The sequence below is a fragment of the Ovis canadensis genome, chromosome 7, assembly GCF_042477335.2.
Source record: "Ovis canadensis isolate MfBH-ARS-UI-01 breed Bighorn chromosome 7, ARS-UI_OviCan_v2, whole genome shotgun sequence".
Lineage (NCBI taxonomy): Eukaryota > Metazoa > Chordata > Mammalia > Artiodactyla > Bovidae > Ovis > Ovis canadensis.
Window position 1 is genome coordinate 23,916,179 of NC_091251.1, and position 16,585 is coordinate 23,932,763.

General features: G+C 35.5%; 1 protein-coding gene and 1 pseudogene across 2 annotated transcripts in view; one reads left to right on the forward strand and one right to left on the reverse strand.

Moving 5' to 3' along the window:
• Positions 1-16,585, reverse strand: part of STYX (serine/threonine/tyrosine interacting protein) — a 48,390-nt gene that overhangs the window by 4,504 nt on the left and 27,301 nt on the right. Inside the window, exons 5-10 of one of the 2 annotated variants that reach the window (XM_069595392.1) lie at positions 15,661-15,721; positions 15,218-15,254; positions 14,767-14,806; positions 14,624-14,674; positions 12,888-12,960; positions 1,677-1,770 (exon numbers count right to left, since the gene is read on the reverse strand). In XM_069595392.1, coding sequence (XP_069451493.1) covers positions 1,677-1,770; positions 12,888-12,960; positions 14,624-14,674; positions 14,767-14,806; positions 15,218-15,254; positions 15,661-15,721 — 356 coding nt within the window. The remainder of the gene's footprint in view (positions 1-1,676; positions 1,771-12,887; positions 12,961-14,623; positions 14,675-14,766; positions 14,807-15,217; positions 15,255-15,660; positions 15,722-16,585) is intronic. The other variant, XM_069595393.1, reaches the window with a different exon arrangement.
• Positions 11,522-11,852, forward strand: LOC138931559 (U6 snRNA-associated Sm-like protein LSm6 pseudogene; annotated as a pseudogene).

Sequence of the window (16,585 nt, forward strand, 5' to 3'; positions counted from 1 at the left end):
CCTCTGTCCATGGGATTCTCCAGGCAGTAATACTGGAGTAGGTTGCCATGCCCTCTTCCAGGGGAATCTTCCTGACCCAGGGACTGAACTCGTGTTTCTTATGTCTCCTCACTGGCAGTTAGGCTCTTTACCATTAGCACCACCTGGAAAGCCTTAAGTCTAAACACAGCTGTTATAACAGATTCAGATGCAGTGCCACATCTGCACTCTACTAAAGGAGGTTGAGAGACATAGATAACTAATTCCAGGCAGAAAGTGAGGAGGTACAGATAAAGCTCTATGGTGGAAAAACTAGAAATTACTGGAAGAATAAGTTAATCATCATGTTTTCTTGAGGCAATGACATCTGAACCAAGTTTTTATGGAGAGACTGGATGTGATGCTTTCTAGGTGGAGAACAGAAGACACATGGGAAAGCATTAGTAGCTCAGTTTTCTGCAGTGCATATATAGAGGTACATTCAGAGATACAAATAAAGATCATAAGGGCCTTTAATTACTATCTATGATGTGTTTGTTTCAGTAAAAAATTAAGCCAAATGAAGACTTTTATACAAGAAGAAAACCATTATTAGAATTATCTTTCATGAAAATATGTCTGGCCACAATATATGGAACACTTAGGATGGGAGGCCAATACAGACCTGAACTATACTGAGATTAAAGGTATTATAAAAAGAAAGAATTTTTGTTACTGAAGAAACAGACCCTCCCATTTTGGAAAATGACTACATAGAAGTTGCAAACTAAAGAGTCAATAACAACTAGGAAGTTAAGCTTGAAGAGTGGTTATATAGTTTCATCACTAAGGAGGTATAATATAGTGCTGGACTTGTGGATGAGATCACCAGTGTTCAATTTCTAGATCCAACACTAACCAGGTATGTAACCTATTTTTCCTAACTTAAAAGGTTGTTGCTGCAAGTAAGACTGAAAGGAACTCTGGGAGAGAAAAATAATAAAGTAATAAATTCCATGAATGCTCTAATAAAAAGAAAGGAGACAAAAAATGGTAGCAAGGTCTTGGAGAGGAATGTAAAAGTTAAAAGATTTTGAGAGCAAGCCTGGATCATTAAATGGGGGAGGAAACACTCTAAAATAGGGAAGAAAAAAGGACAAATATTTATGGCAAAAGAGAAACTGAGTCACCCTGCTTTCACTTAGTAGCCACGTTTTATTTTCAATAAGATCACCTAAGTGTATTTAGGGCCTCTGGTACCAGACCCCTCTTATTATTTTAATCTTTGCAACACAGTTATACTACTTAATTGTGGAGAAGGGAATGACAACCACTCCAATATTCTAGACTGGAGAATTCCATGGACAGAGGAGCCTGGCGGGCTACAGTCCATGGGGTCACAAAGAGTTGGATACCACTGAGCAACTGACACTTTCACTTTAAACTACTTAAAGATTTAAAGCTCAACAAAATGGAAATCTGATCTTCCAACCAGCATGTTCTACTTAACTAGTGGCCTACACACAGAAGCTCTGTATAATACATAATTAATCATAAAACTAAAATTTCAAATTATTTTAATTCAATAGCCCATCCAAAAGTTTCTAAACAATTTAAATTGCTCAGTGTAACTTGCTAATAAGTGACAGATGCATCTTCTCTTCTACTTTTCATATCATCTATCTCCCCAAATTGCTCCAAAAGGAAAAAATCCTTACCTGTGGAGTCAGAATGAACAGATAACGACCTTTCTATCTGAAGTGGTGACATCATCTGTATTGTTAATTTTGCTAGGTAGATGGCTTCATATTCCTAGAAAAGATTTTAATTAACTTGAATATACATTTAAATTCTTGGATACCCAAAACAAAATGAAATTTAAAAAGTGGTTAATGCATGCATTACTGGTATTCTTAGTTTAGACTGAAAACTCCAATGCCATATGGCGTAACAGAAATGCTTAAAATTCCTATCTTATAATTTCACATATAATGATGAGACTATAAATTAAATCAAGCCAACAGCCTGCACTAGGGTATCACACACTGAACTAGCAATCAGTACATATTCTCTGCCACTGGGGCAGATCTCTGACTTAAGAAAATGAAATAAAATATTAAAAAATCAGACTAATATAAAGCACTTAATGGATTCAAGTATATTCAGTTCAGTTCAGTCACTCATTGTCTGCCTCTTTGTGACCCCATTGACCGCAGCACGCCAGGCTTCCCTGTCCATCACCAACTCCTGGAGCTTGCTCAAACTCATGTTCATTGAATTGGTGGTGCCATCCAACCATCTCATCCGCTATCGTCCCCTTCTCCTCCCGCCTTCAATCTTCAAGCATATATCTGGTTCAAGTATATATCTGGTTCTAATTTCTTAAAATCAACAGTCTCTACTTCCAGTTAAAGATGAAATAATAAAAGCATTCATGTACCTTCTTTCCTTAAAGGGAAGAGATATAACAAGATACAGAGAACTCCTGATTTAATGAAACTACAAAACATTGATAACCCTGAATATGAGAAAGAAAAGTAAGGAAAAAAGAACAGTGCCTACCTTTATGACAGAAGAAAGAGAATTATAATTAGGAAGAGGCCTCAAGAGGACTTTTGGAATTCTGGAAAATGTTCAATTTCATTATCTAGATGGTAGTCACATGGATGTTTGTTTACACTTTATGCATTTACGTATGTGTATTATATTTCACAATAACATTAAAAAAATGGAACCAGACTAAGCTATGCACAGAAGATACCTGGCTGCATACATCAAACAAAGTGGGTACAATTTAGAGTTCTCCAAAAGAGGTGGCAGACCTAAGATAAATCTTAGAAGCCCTTGCATAGTATGAAGTATGTGTGGGTCTATCAAGGAAAATGTGAACATCCACACCTGGCATTTTTGCAAGAAGCAAGCCTAGTAGAGGAGAAACTGTTGCCAAGCATCTGCTAATCTTGGTCAGCTAAAAGTAAAAACTGAATCACTAATTCTCAGGCCTGACTATACCTGAGGATCACCTGAGAAGTCTTAAAACCAGTGTATATATACTCAGCTTACCCCTCTCCTTGGCTGCCCCCTGCCAGTGATTCTCATTTAATGGTATGGGTAAACTTCCCCAGGTGATTCCAATGTGCATGTAGTATTTATGAACCTAAACAAAAAAACTTGTGACAGAGGGGCTCTTTTTCTCCACTCACTGAGTAGAGTCATACTACTGGAAAAAACTGTTGGTGAGAAAGTCTTCCAAAACAACTGGGAAAATTTAAGCTGCCTCTATTTCCCAGTCTCTTCCCACAACTTTATTATTGGGAAAATGGCTTATCTAAGAAGAACGTCTCCAGTTCAAAGATGACCAATAATCAAAAAGGAACCAATGTAAGTCTTATGTAAAGGTGTTTGTAAGGGGAAAAAAGCAACATTATAACCAAAGTCCATATATGAAGAAAACTGCATGAAAATTACACGAGGCAGGTGAAAATTGTGAATAATTCTCCATAAAATCAATGAGATATGGCATTTCTGAAACGAGTTCAAAGAAGAGATAAAAGGACTCATGAAAGAAATGTTACAATGAAAGAGATGACATAACTCTTAGAACTCAACAGAAAAACAGAAAAAAGAAAATAAACCACAAAAATAATGACTGTAAGAGAATCAACAAAGAGGAGAACAGACCACACCATGCAATTCTAGCACATTATTAATGTACCCTTTTCTCCTGGATTGTTCCCAACAGCACATAAATATGCCCTTTCCTACCATGTTAGAAAACAAACAAAACGCCCCTCTTAATCCTAGTTTCCCCTCCAACTACTGTTTTTCTGTTTTCCCCTTTTAATTCCTGGAAATATCTATTCTTGCTGTTCACATTCCTCTCTTCCCATTATGCTTATACTCCCCATTCCACAAAAACTTGTTTGTCAAGGACACTGATCACTTCATGCTCCTACCCAATGTCAGTTCTCAGCCTTTAGTTCAGTTCAGTCACTCAGTCGTGTCCGACTCTTTGCAACCCCATGAACTGCAGCACGCCAGGACTCCCTGTCCATCCCCAACTCCCGGAGTTCACCCAAACTCATGTCCATCGAGTTGGTGATGCCATCCAGCCATCTCATCCTCTGTCGTCCCCTTTTCTTCCTGCCCCCAATCCCTCCCAGGATCAGAGTCTTTTCCAATGAGTCAACTCTTCCCATGAGGTGGCCAAAGTACTGGAGTTTCAGCTTTAGCGTCATTCCTTCCAAAAAAGGAATGGTCTGTTCTCCTCTTTGTTGATTCTCTTACAGTCATTATTTTTGTGGTTTATTTTCTTTTTTCTGTTTTTCTATTGAGCTCTAAGAGTTATGTCATCTCTTTCATTGTAACATTTCTTCCATGAGTCCTTTTATTCTCTTTTAGAATGGACTGGTTGGATCTCCTTGCAGTTCAAGGGACTCTCAAGAGTCTTCTCCAAAACCACAGTTCAAAAGCATCAATTCTTTGGTGCTCAGCTTTCTTCACAGTCCAACTCTCACATCCATACATGACCACTGGAAAAACCATAGCCTTGACTAGATGGACCTTTGTTGGTAACGCAGTGTCTCTGCTTTTGAATATGCTATCTAGGTTGGTCATAACTTTTCTTCCAAGGAGTAAGCGTCTTTTAATTTCATGGCTGCAGGCACCACCTGCAGTGATTTTGGAGCCCCCCCACAAAATAAAGCCTGACACTGTTTCCACTGTTTCCCCATCTATTTCCCATGAAGTGATGGGACCGGATGCCATGATCTTCATTTTCTGAATGTTGAGCTTTAAGCCAACTTTTTCACTCTCCTCTTTCACTTTCATCAAGAGGCTTTTTAGTTCCTCTTCCCTTTCTGCCATAAGGGTGGTGTCATCTGCATATCTGAGGTTATTGATATTTCTCCTGGCAATCTTGATTCTAGCTTGTGCTTCTTCCAGCCCAGCATTTCTCATGATGTACTCTGCATATAAGTTAAATAAGCAGGGTGACAGTATACAGCCTTGACGTACTCCTATCAACCTTTGAAACAAAGGATCATCTCCTACTCTTAAAATGCCTTCTTCACTTGACTTCCCAAGCACCAGACCATCCTGGTTTTCTTCCCAATTCTTTGGCCACTCTTTTCAGCCTCCTCTGCTGATTCCCCATCTCCCCAGTCTCTACATGTTGGGAGTACATGAAGTTTCTGGTTTTTAAATCCTTCTCTACCCAAACTCCCTTCTCTGGTGATCTCACTGAGTTTTAAAGCTTTCAGTAGCATCCATATACTGAAAACCCCTAGATATAAGGTTCTTTCTCATGAACTCCAGGCTTATGTGCAGACCTGCCCACTATCTAATAGCTCTCTTAACCCTAACATGACCAAAAATGTCTCGATTTTATTCCCTTCAAATTTCATGCAGTTTCTCCTATACAAGAAAAAACAACAGTTCCTCTTCCAGCTGTTCAGACTAAAAGGCTTAGAATCATCTCAGTCTCTCTTCTCCAATCCAACAGCAAATTCTATAAGCTATACTGTCAAGTAAATCCAGAATCTGATCTCTTTTCATCAACAATCACTTTTGTCTAAATCCGTATTCTCTCTTGACTCCCTCCCATCACTCCATAGCCTCGTAACTCATGTACTTGCTTCTGCCCTAACCCCAACAACCCTTACAGTATATACACATGGTATACTACAGTTAACACAGATGACCCAGTTATTCCTTCACTTAAAAGTCAAAGGCCTATAAATGCCTATCACGTGGCCCCTTACCTCCCAGGTTTAATCTATTATTACTATTCATTTGCTCACTCTGTTGCAGCTATACTGACCTCCTCACACTTCTTGAAAATACTATGCATACTCCCATCTCAAGGCACTTGCACATATTCCCTCTAACTAGAATGCCTTCCCCCAAGTATCAAAATAGCTCATTCTCTTAATTTCTTCAGGTCTTTGGTCAAATAACATTTTTGCAATAAGGCCTTTCCTGATCACCTTTCAAAAATGCAATTAATGTCACACTTCTTTATATGACCTTAACAGCTCTCTTATTTTTCTCTGTGACCCATTACCATATGATCTACTACTTTTGTGTTGTTGTAGTTTAGTCATTCCGTCACGTCTGACTCTTTGTGACCCAGTGGACTGTAGCCCACCAGGCTCCTCCGTCCATGGGATTTCTCTGGCAAGAATACTGCCATTTCCTTCTCCATGACCTACTATATTTTAGTTTGCTGTTGCTTAGTCGCTCCAGTCGTGTCCGACTGTGCGACCCCATAGACGGCAGCCCACCAGGTTGGTTTACTGTCTAATTCATTAAAATAAGTTTTATGAAGTCAGGGATTTCTGTTTTGTTCTCTGCTTTACTGCCACTGCTTATAACAATGTCAAATAAACATCTGATGAAACAACAAAGCATGGGAAAGGAAAAAAAGCTTGCCAAAAATCAAGCCAAAAGACAAAAAAACAAAGTTGAAAATAATTACAGAGAAAAGGGTAGATATGGAAGAAAAAAAAGAAAACAATATAAAATATGTCTCTGGGAGAAAAAAACAAGCAAATGAAAAAGAACAACAATAGTCAAATACGCATTAGAAGAAAACTTTCTGTATAAGGGAAGATGTGAATCTCTAAGTGGTAGGGCATATTATAACTAAAAGGAAATTAATATAGAGCAATCAAAAAGATATACTTAATAAAGCATCCTATGCTCATCCAGACAACACCTCCTCCTCCCAATCAAGTCTTCTAAGAGGGAGGAGTTTTAAAAATTAGGCTACCTTCAGACTTCTCTGCTGCTGCTAAGTCACTTCAGTCGTGTCCAACTCTGTGCGACCCCATAGACGGCAGCCCACCAGGCTCCCCTGTCCCTGGGATTCTCCAGGCAAGAACACTGGAGTGGGTTGCCATTTCCTTCTCCAACGCATGAAAGTGAAAAGTGAAAGGGAAGTCGCTCAGTCCAACCCTCAGCGACCCCATGGACTGCAGCCTTCCAGGCTCCTCCGTCCATGGGATTTTCCAGGCAAGAGTACTGGAGAGGGGTGCCACTGCCTTCTCCGTCAGACTTCTCTAGGGACAATTATTCAATGTTAGGTCTGTGTACAAACTCATAAGAGAAAAAGTATTAAATTTTTTTTAATCTAGCCAATTGCCATTCAAACATAACACAACAGAGCTTCCCTGGTGGTCCAGTGATTAAGACTCCGTACTTCCTCTGCTGGGGCATGGGTTTGATCCCTGGTCAGGCAACTAAGATCCCACATGCCATGCAGTGTGGCCAAAACAAACATAAGAGCAACAGAAAAACATTTTCCAAAATGCTAGGACTTAGTTTCCAAGAACTCTTCTTGAAAATAATGCTCAAACTCCAGGAGCTGAATAAAGAAGCTAGAATCCTATTTAAATATAGAACTCAGCATGAACAATGAGAAAATGCGGTTATAGCATAGAAGGCAAATATTATAATTTGTAACAATGTAGAAAAAGTAAAATCCAGGAAATGTAACAGGACATAGTTTAAGTGGATGATCATATATTGCTAAGTAACAAGAGGTATAATATTTAAATATTTTTAAAAGTGTAAGCAGTACCTCCTAGAAGAACTAAGATTAGTATCAACAAAACAGGTTGTGAAGGGGAAGGAGGAAAGTAGAGGTATACAAATTTTTATCTTTTATACTGGAAATCCATTGATAGTTACTTAAATGTGATAACTCAAGGAACATATGTATATACTATAAAGTTAGATTGTGCCCATTAAGTAAACAACTTATAAATTTAAAAAGTATCAAAAGAATACAAACAAAAAACTCATCAATTTGTAGTGAAAAGTTTAAAAAAGATGTATTTTAAGAGAAAGCATGATATGAAAATAAAATGACAGACAAAAGTGCATGTCATTTTTAGTACAAAAATAGTGGGATAAATTCACCTATTGAAGAAAAATACAGGTAACAAATCAAAATAACAAAATCCAGCCATAGGGCACATGCAAGAAATGCATATAAAACAAACTGATTTACAAAGGCAGAAAGAAAAGCAATGAAGAAACTCACAAGGCAAATGCAAACAAAAAAGGATCACAATATTAAGGTTAATTTCAAAGTAAAATAACTGGACAATAAACATATAACTACAATGAAGATCCTACTTGAATTTTATCTACCAAATAATGAAGCACTAAAATTGGCAAAGAAACTAGAGGAATTAAAGAAATAAACAGAAACAGAGCAAAGTGAGTTTCAGTTCACCTCTAAGCCCCCAAAAGATGAAGTGAACAAATACAATGTGCCCTCTGTATCCATGAATGCAGAACCCGCAGATACACAGAACTGACTATACTACGCCGTTTTATGTAAGATTTGGAATCCATGGTGAGGGAGTAGAGGGGTGTGTGTGGCCCTGGAACCAATTCCTCAGATATAGAAGGATGACTGCAGACTGAATTTTATGCCCCGAAAACAGAGAATATATCTTCTTTTCCAACAGTCTTAATAACAACTGTTTATTATACCACAGAACATTTAAAATTTAGTTATATGATTTATAAAGAAAACTCTCAAATACTAAGTAAAAAATAAAATCAAAAGTAAAATGACAGAATATCGAATTATAACAAGAGTAAAAATGTTACATAGCAAAATCTATGTACGATATGTAGAATATGGCTAAAGAAATGCTAAGAGGATAATTTACAGTCTTGAATTCTTACTGCTCAGACAGTAAAGGAGACCCAAGCTTGACACCTGGGTTGGGAGGATCTCCTGGAGAAGGGAATGGCTACCCACTCCAGTATTCTTGTCTGGAGAATCCCAAGAACAGAGGGATATAGTCCATGGGGTTGCAAAGAGTCAGAGATGACTGAGCGACTAAGCATGCACCTGAGAAAATCCACAAAAGAATAACAGCAGCAGCAGCAAAAACAACAAAAACCTAAGGAAAGCACAAAGCAAGAAGAAATTCAAATACAGAAAAATTATATAAACTAACCAGATCAGGGGGAAAAAGAAAGCACTGATATACAAAATTAGAAAAAAAGAATGAAAAAAAATAACCACAGAAATTAGAAGATATCAAAAAATACAAAACATTATTTTCCTCAATTTTATCTCAAATCCAATGAAATTATATAGAAGATTATGAAACCATCCAAAGCGACCTAAACAGTCTACGAAAATCAGACCTAACTATTAACCAAATGAAGAAAGCTGTCCAAGAATTGGTTCACTCTCAAAATATATTAATGAATGAAATAATAACTTAATTAAACTGAAAAAATCAAGGTCCAGTGATTTCACAGGTACTATATATATCTCAAATATTAAGAAGCAGTTAACTCCAATCTAATTTACACTGTTCTAGAGCACTGGTGTCAGAGGTTAAAGTGTCTGCCTGCAATGTGGGAGACCTGGGTTCGATCCCTGCGTCAGGAGGATCCCCTGGAGAAGGAAATGGCAACCCACTCCAGTATTCTTGTCTGGAGAATCCCATGGACGGAGGAGCCTGGTAGGCTGCAGTCCATGGGGTCGCAAAGAGTTGGACACGACTGAGCAGCTTCACTCACAGATCACATAAAGAGAAGGCAAGTTTTCATTTTAAAAATGAGAAAACCATGACAGACATTCTAACCAGAAGATGGTAGTACAGAAAAAAAAATTATAAACCAGTATCACTTATTCAACTAACTCCAAAATCTTAAAAAAAAAAAAAAATTTTTTTTGACAAACAGAATCTAGCAACACATTAATGGAATATAGTCTACCATAACAAAGTGAGATTCATTTGTGAATCAAAATGATTCAAAATTAACAAGTCCAACATAATGTGATTCAATTCACCATATTAATGACTTAAAGGATGAAACAAGTCATTTCATAAAAAATTGTTTTAAGTTAAAAATCAGTATCTATTTCTGATAAAAAAACTTTTTAAATATGCACAAGCAAATACACACTGAAACACACACACACAGTGCAATAATAAAAGCAATGACATTGAAACCAAGAATAAAGTACGAATATCACATCACTATTACTTATCTAATTGTTCTGATACAATGACCATCAAAGTGAGAAAGAAAAAAAATTAGAAAAGAGGCAAAATTATTATGATTTGAAGATGAAAATGTAGGACAATCAACTGGAAAATTCTTTAGAATTGGTCCTAGAGTTTAGTAAGATTGCCAATTGAAAACATAAACAGCTTTCCTATAAACAAATAAGTAATTAGAAACATACTAGAAAGAAATTTGAAAAAACAATTCTAATTATAATGGAATAAAAGAAAATAGCTAGGAATAAATTTCATAAAAAATACATATATTTTATATAATGAAAACTTTAAAACACTAAAGGACACAGAAATTGACTTGAATAAATGGAACATACTCTTAGAAACATACTCTTTGGAAAATTTAAAGGTGTCAATTGTTTCTGCACCCTTTCCAGTAAAGTTCACACCACAAAATATGTGTTAAGAACTTGGCAGGAAAATTTCAGAACATTAAGGAGGAAATCTTGATTAAATTACTTAATATAAGTAATACAGACTATTTACAAATATTATAGCATTTAAAACTTTGATACAAAGGCAGCAATAAGCAGATCAATGGAACAAAATACAAAGTCAGAAATAGACTCAAGTGCGGATTTAGAATTTGGTATATAATAAAAATGGCATTTCAAATCATTAGCTGTGCTGTGCTTAAGTTGCTCAGTCATGTCCAACTCTTTGCGATCCCATGCACTGTATGTAGCTCATCAGGCTACTCTGTCCATGGAGATTCTCCAGGCAAGAATACTGGAGTGGGTTGCCATGTCCTCCTCCAGGGGATGTTCCCAACCCAGAGATCAAACTCAAGTCTCCTGCATTGCAGGTGGATTCTTTACTATCTCAGCCAGGAGGGAAGCCTTCAAATCACTGGCTACAGATAAATATTCTACAAAGAATCTTTACAAACCAATGAGAAAAAGACCAACAACCTATTAGAAAAATGGGCTAACTATAAGCAGCTGTCACTTTTACCACTATGACAACAATGATCCAAAAGTTTCATAAAACACTTTAGCTATTGGTATTGATTAGGTATGGGTAAGCAGGTACTCTTTGATTCCCGGAGTCTTTTTAAAGGCAATTTAGCAACATCAACTTTCAAATGCCCTCTGACCCAGCAATTCCACTCTGATCAATTATCTTACAGGTACATTCACACATAGGACATTCTTTCCAATGTTAGTTAAAATCATGAAAGACTGGAAACAACTTAAAGCCCTATGTATAAGGAACTGGTCACATAAAACTGTGAAACACACACACACACACACAAATATTATGGAGGTAGAGCTATATATGATCTTCAAGATATACTATTAAGGAGACTTACTTTTCAAGTATTCTTCTTAAGCATTACTGAATTTTTATTTTTTTATTCATGACTATTTTTCTCTTTTTAAAATGAAATAAAAACTAAAAGTGAATTAAAAATAAAAATGGATTTTCAGTTTCGGTTTCGCCCAGTGGGTCGGCAGAGGCCAGGCTTGTGGGTGCCCAGAGTAGGGGTTTGGATCCCGGCCGTGAGATTTCTGATCATGATTGTTAAAGTGAGTCTGCAGAAGCAAACACCCAGTAACTTCCTGAAGCAAATCATCGGGCAATCAGTTGTTGTGAAATTAAATTCAGGAGTGGATTATCGAGGGGTCCTGGCTTGCCTGGATGGCTACATGAATATAGCCTTGGAGCAGACAGAGGAGTATGTAAATAGACAGCTGAAGAATAAGTACGGGGATGCGTTTATCCGAGGAAACAATGTGTTGTACATAAGTACACAGAAGAGGAGGATGTGAAGACACCAAGACACAGTACTTTTCATACCGAGATATATTTTTTATCAAGTTTTTTGTTTCTTCTGTCATATAATTTTTCCTATTTTGTAATAGTTGGTGATTTCCCACTGACACATGATTGAGATAAATGTGTAAAATTGTGGATTTATGTATAGAGTTCTTCCATATTTAAGTTGCAGTCATTTTTTTTTCTTTTACCTCTATGTCAGTGTGCAGAAAGCAAAAAGATTTTTTTTTTAAACTGGAAAGAAAATTTTTTTCTCCCTACATGGAAGTTTCCAAGCAACGCCATTTGATATGACTGTTTTGCTTATGGGACTGACCGAAATGATGGATGTGAGGTTAATTAAAACACTGTAGAGATGGCAAAAAAAATAAAAATAATAAAAAATAAAATAAAAATGAAGTAAATTAAGTTTGGTAACTAACACATTTTGTAGTGCTCTTAATGTTTCAATGTAAGATTTATTCCTGCATAACTGGATGCAATCAGCCAGAGCACATTCTTTGACTTACGATTTTTCATCTTGGAAAAAATTAATCAGATAATCCACAGGTTTACTTTCTTTTTAGTGTATCTTCTACACATCATCAAAGTGTGAAAGAACATGGAGAAGATAAAGCATATAAAATAGAAAAAGCTGCTACATGTAACACACTTAGAACCAAACTTCTCTTATGCTTTGTATGTAATCAAAATAGAGGGAAAATGGAGGACACGTCTAAGATCAACTATTTTACTTTAGATTTAACAGTGTGCTTTTAATCCTTTTTTTCTTGTCAATGGCAGCTTTAAAAAAATACTTTTAAATAGATTCAAACTTGAACAAAGAAATTAGTCAGATTACGGCAATTTTTAAGTATTTACCAAGTACTACAACTAAATTATAGGAATACAAGCTTTTAATTATCATATTTTCTGACTGCCTTTTTGGAGAAAGAAATGGCAACCCACTCCAGTGTTCTTGCCTGGAGAATCCCAGGGACGGGGGAGCCTGGTGGGCTGCCGTGTATGGGGTCGCACAGAGTCGGACACGACTGAAGTGACTTAGCAGCAGCAGCTGACTGCCTTAACGAGGAAAAATAGAGAAGTTACCTGAAGTTGATGGACAAATCCAGCATTAGGATTAATACAAAATCTTCTTTCTTGAACATAAGCAAATGCATCTCTGAAAACAAAAAAAATAGGAGAACTAAGGCAGTAACATTATTTCATGAATTAATCTCAATTTTCCCAGAATTTACCTAAAGTAGGAACTTACCTAACAATTTACCTAAAACAGAAAATCATAATCAGACAGCTTGTACTACAGAGAGGTAGTGAACTGCAGTGGGAAAATCCTTTGCTTCCCAGCTGTGTTCTAGGGGATACTTTTCAACTTCTCTAAGCTTTATTTTTTTCATGTGTAACTTGGGGATCATAACAATTCCTATCTTTAAGCACTACTGTGAATATGGAAGATAGTAAGTATAACATATCGTGTATAGCATGTGTCACACACACTACATGCTCAGATTTTATTACTGGTTAAATTAGAAACATATGGACTTCCTTGTGTTGTTGAGATAAAAGTGTCCAGAAGTGTATCTGGCATCTGGCAGAGACCCAATAAATAGAAGTTATTTTCACTAGTATTGCTGACATGGCACCAAATAATAAAAAAAAATATATAAAACAAAATCTACCAAGCATTAATCTTTTCAATGAAATAAACACAAAAGTTGTATTCAAATAATATTTAAGAACACCTTTAAGCAAACTTTTCCATTATAATTTTAAGATAAAACTACCAAATGAACTAAAAGATTTGAATGTCCACTATGTGTCAGGCATGTGGATCCAATGTTGAACACAGCTCAAATGGACAAGGTTAACGGAATACACAGCATAAGAATGGAAGGTTGATACAGGCATGTCGTGACGTTTCACTGGCCACATTTAGAATTATTAAGGATCAGAAACCTCTGAGAGCTTTTTAGGGTAAGGTGAAATATGATTTATCTTTAGAAACAATCAGTGTGAAGAACAGAACAGACTAGAGGAGGAAAGAAAACAGAAGACCACTAAGATGATAACTATTGGAAGAGCTTGTATTATGGAGATTAAATAATGAGACATGACTAGAGCTTGATTAGGGTAATTCAATAATGAGAAAGAGCCAGAATTGAGGAATATTTTAGGACATAAAACAGAATTTGGTAATGGATTAGTCTGGGACATGAGTGAAAGAGTATCAATGACTACAGTAGATTTGTAACTTGTACAAGACACTCTAAGAAAGGAAATACTGTACATTGGCCAGCTTTGTTTTAGGGTGAAAAGCACATTAGCCTCTCTCTCCCTTTCGTCTATGCAATATGCTTGGAAAAGATGATTTTGCATAAAACAAATAATAAATTGTGAATAGACAATAAAACAATTAAGCAATTTTTCACCCAACTACTGTTAAAGGAAAACATAATAAATTAACCTTTTAAACAAGGAAAGCAATTACATCTTTGTCTAATAAGAATTTTAAAACTTAGATTAACCAATTTCCTAGTAGTAAGCAACCAGTTTTCCATGGGTTACTCCAACTGTAATTATCTTGGGTTTTTAAAATAATAAAATAACTAGCTTCATAAAGTAACAAAATAGCCCAAGTGGATCTACAAGGCAGACAGGCTACAGAGGTTAAGAGACTAATCACAGGATAAAAGGGCCTCATTAATCAACCATAACTAGATGACAAAAATCAGTAGATTATTAACTTCCAGTGCCCAAATTGTCTCCATTAAGCTTCATTTTAATGAGAATTTAAACTGTGGCTAGGTTTCAGAATACTTTCTTACCTGTACTTCATTCCAAATGTTTCCATAATGTATGCAATAACAAAGGCAGCACTAAAGAGGGGGAAAATATTTTAGAAAAAAAAACAGAAAACATACTCATTAATTAAATGCTGGAGAAAGAAAGATTATTGCTAACATCATACCTCCTGGAGATCCCTGCATTCCCATGGACAAGAACTTTTCCTGAAAAACAAGAAATAGTTATTCTGATAGAAAGATACCTGATGCAGCAGCTAAAATATACTGAAACCATGTATCATACCACAGTAAAATAAATCTTAAGCATTTTATGTATTCTGTATACACAACTTGGATACTTACTAATTTTCAAATCCTTGAATTTATTTATATTAACTGTGTGGAAACTACAATAGACTTTTAGAGTAAAAAGATTTAAAGCTGACAACATGAAAATAGTTCTATAGAGATATTTAAGAAAGTCTATACAAATAAAATAAGTTTTGGGAAATTTGGAAAGTCTATTATACATAATTATAATTTTCATATTCTTCATTTAAGACAAATACTAAAAATTAACTATAATGAATAATTTCCTAAAAATAAACATAGTTAAATGAAAGAAAAATTATTTACCTCCACTTTGTAAGCTCTCATCAATAAATTCTTTTGTCTGAAGGAAAAAGACAGTGTGTTATAATAAAACATATAGAATAACATAAGCATTCAATACAAACATATATACATAGTGAAACAAAATATACTGAAAATATTTTCCTGCTAATTTATATGAATAAAAATTACCTTACATCAAAAATTTCCAAAATGCTACAGATATAATTATTATAAGTTTAAATATTATTTTGCATTTAAGAAATCTGAAATACAATTTCTCAAATATTTGGAGATCATAAAAAAGATTTTTTAAATAGTCAATTTTCTTTAAAATACAATCCCACAATTTTCAGACATTACAAATAATAGCAGTATAGGAGAAAATCATGTTTCATTAAGTTTTAAAAGCACAATTAAGAAAGCAAATCATAAATATTAAATGATATTAAAATACTGTTACTTACCATGGGGAAAAAACGTATTATATTTTCAACCGGATTATCTGCAATATCCAAGACTAAATATCTGAAAATAGAATATTGTATGATTAAGCACACTTTCAGATAAAACTCTTCATATATTAAAAAAAACAAAAATTTCTTGACAACCATGAAAATAACTTTCAAAATATCATATTCCCAAGGACCAAGCCATATATTTTATAATGTTTGAAGGCACAGCAATTAAAGCCTTAAAGAACAGTTAATACATTAACATTTCTCTGATATGTATATAAAAAAAGTCTACCTTCTTAAAACAGAAAAATCATAAACAGGAAGAAATTTTCCTCTAGATCAAAGTAGACCTAGAAATTAAAGACAAAAATTGCCTATTTTCTCCTCTTTGTTATTCTTCTATTTCTAGCAACTTCCCTAAGACTAGAAGAGTTTTCTTTGGATGGCCCTGCCACCCTTCCTCACAACCCTACAGAGGACAATTCAGAGACAGACCAAAGCCTGAGAGAGAAAAAACTAATGGAAATAGAATGCAGCAGTCTGACAGAGCCGTGAGTCAAACATTCATTGTTTGAACTAACCTACAACAGAGCAACAAGCAACCCAAAGACCGTCTGTCCTCAAATTTTACACCTTGAAAAACATTTAAAATAAGTCATTTCAATATACAAGCCTTACTTTATCTTGTGAAAAACTGCCATTTCTGGAAATCTGCTGGCAGTTCAGTGGTTAGGACTCAGTGCTTTCACTGTTGGGGACAGGGTTCTATCCCTGGTTGGGAAACTAAGATCCTGCAAGCCTTGTCATACAGCCTCAACAACCACTCCCCTCACCCCACCTCCAGCCAAAAAACAAAGATGGATTTCTAATCCATCCAAGACGATCTATTTATTAACACAACTTAATTAAGTAATTGAGTCATAACATTAAAATG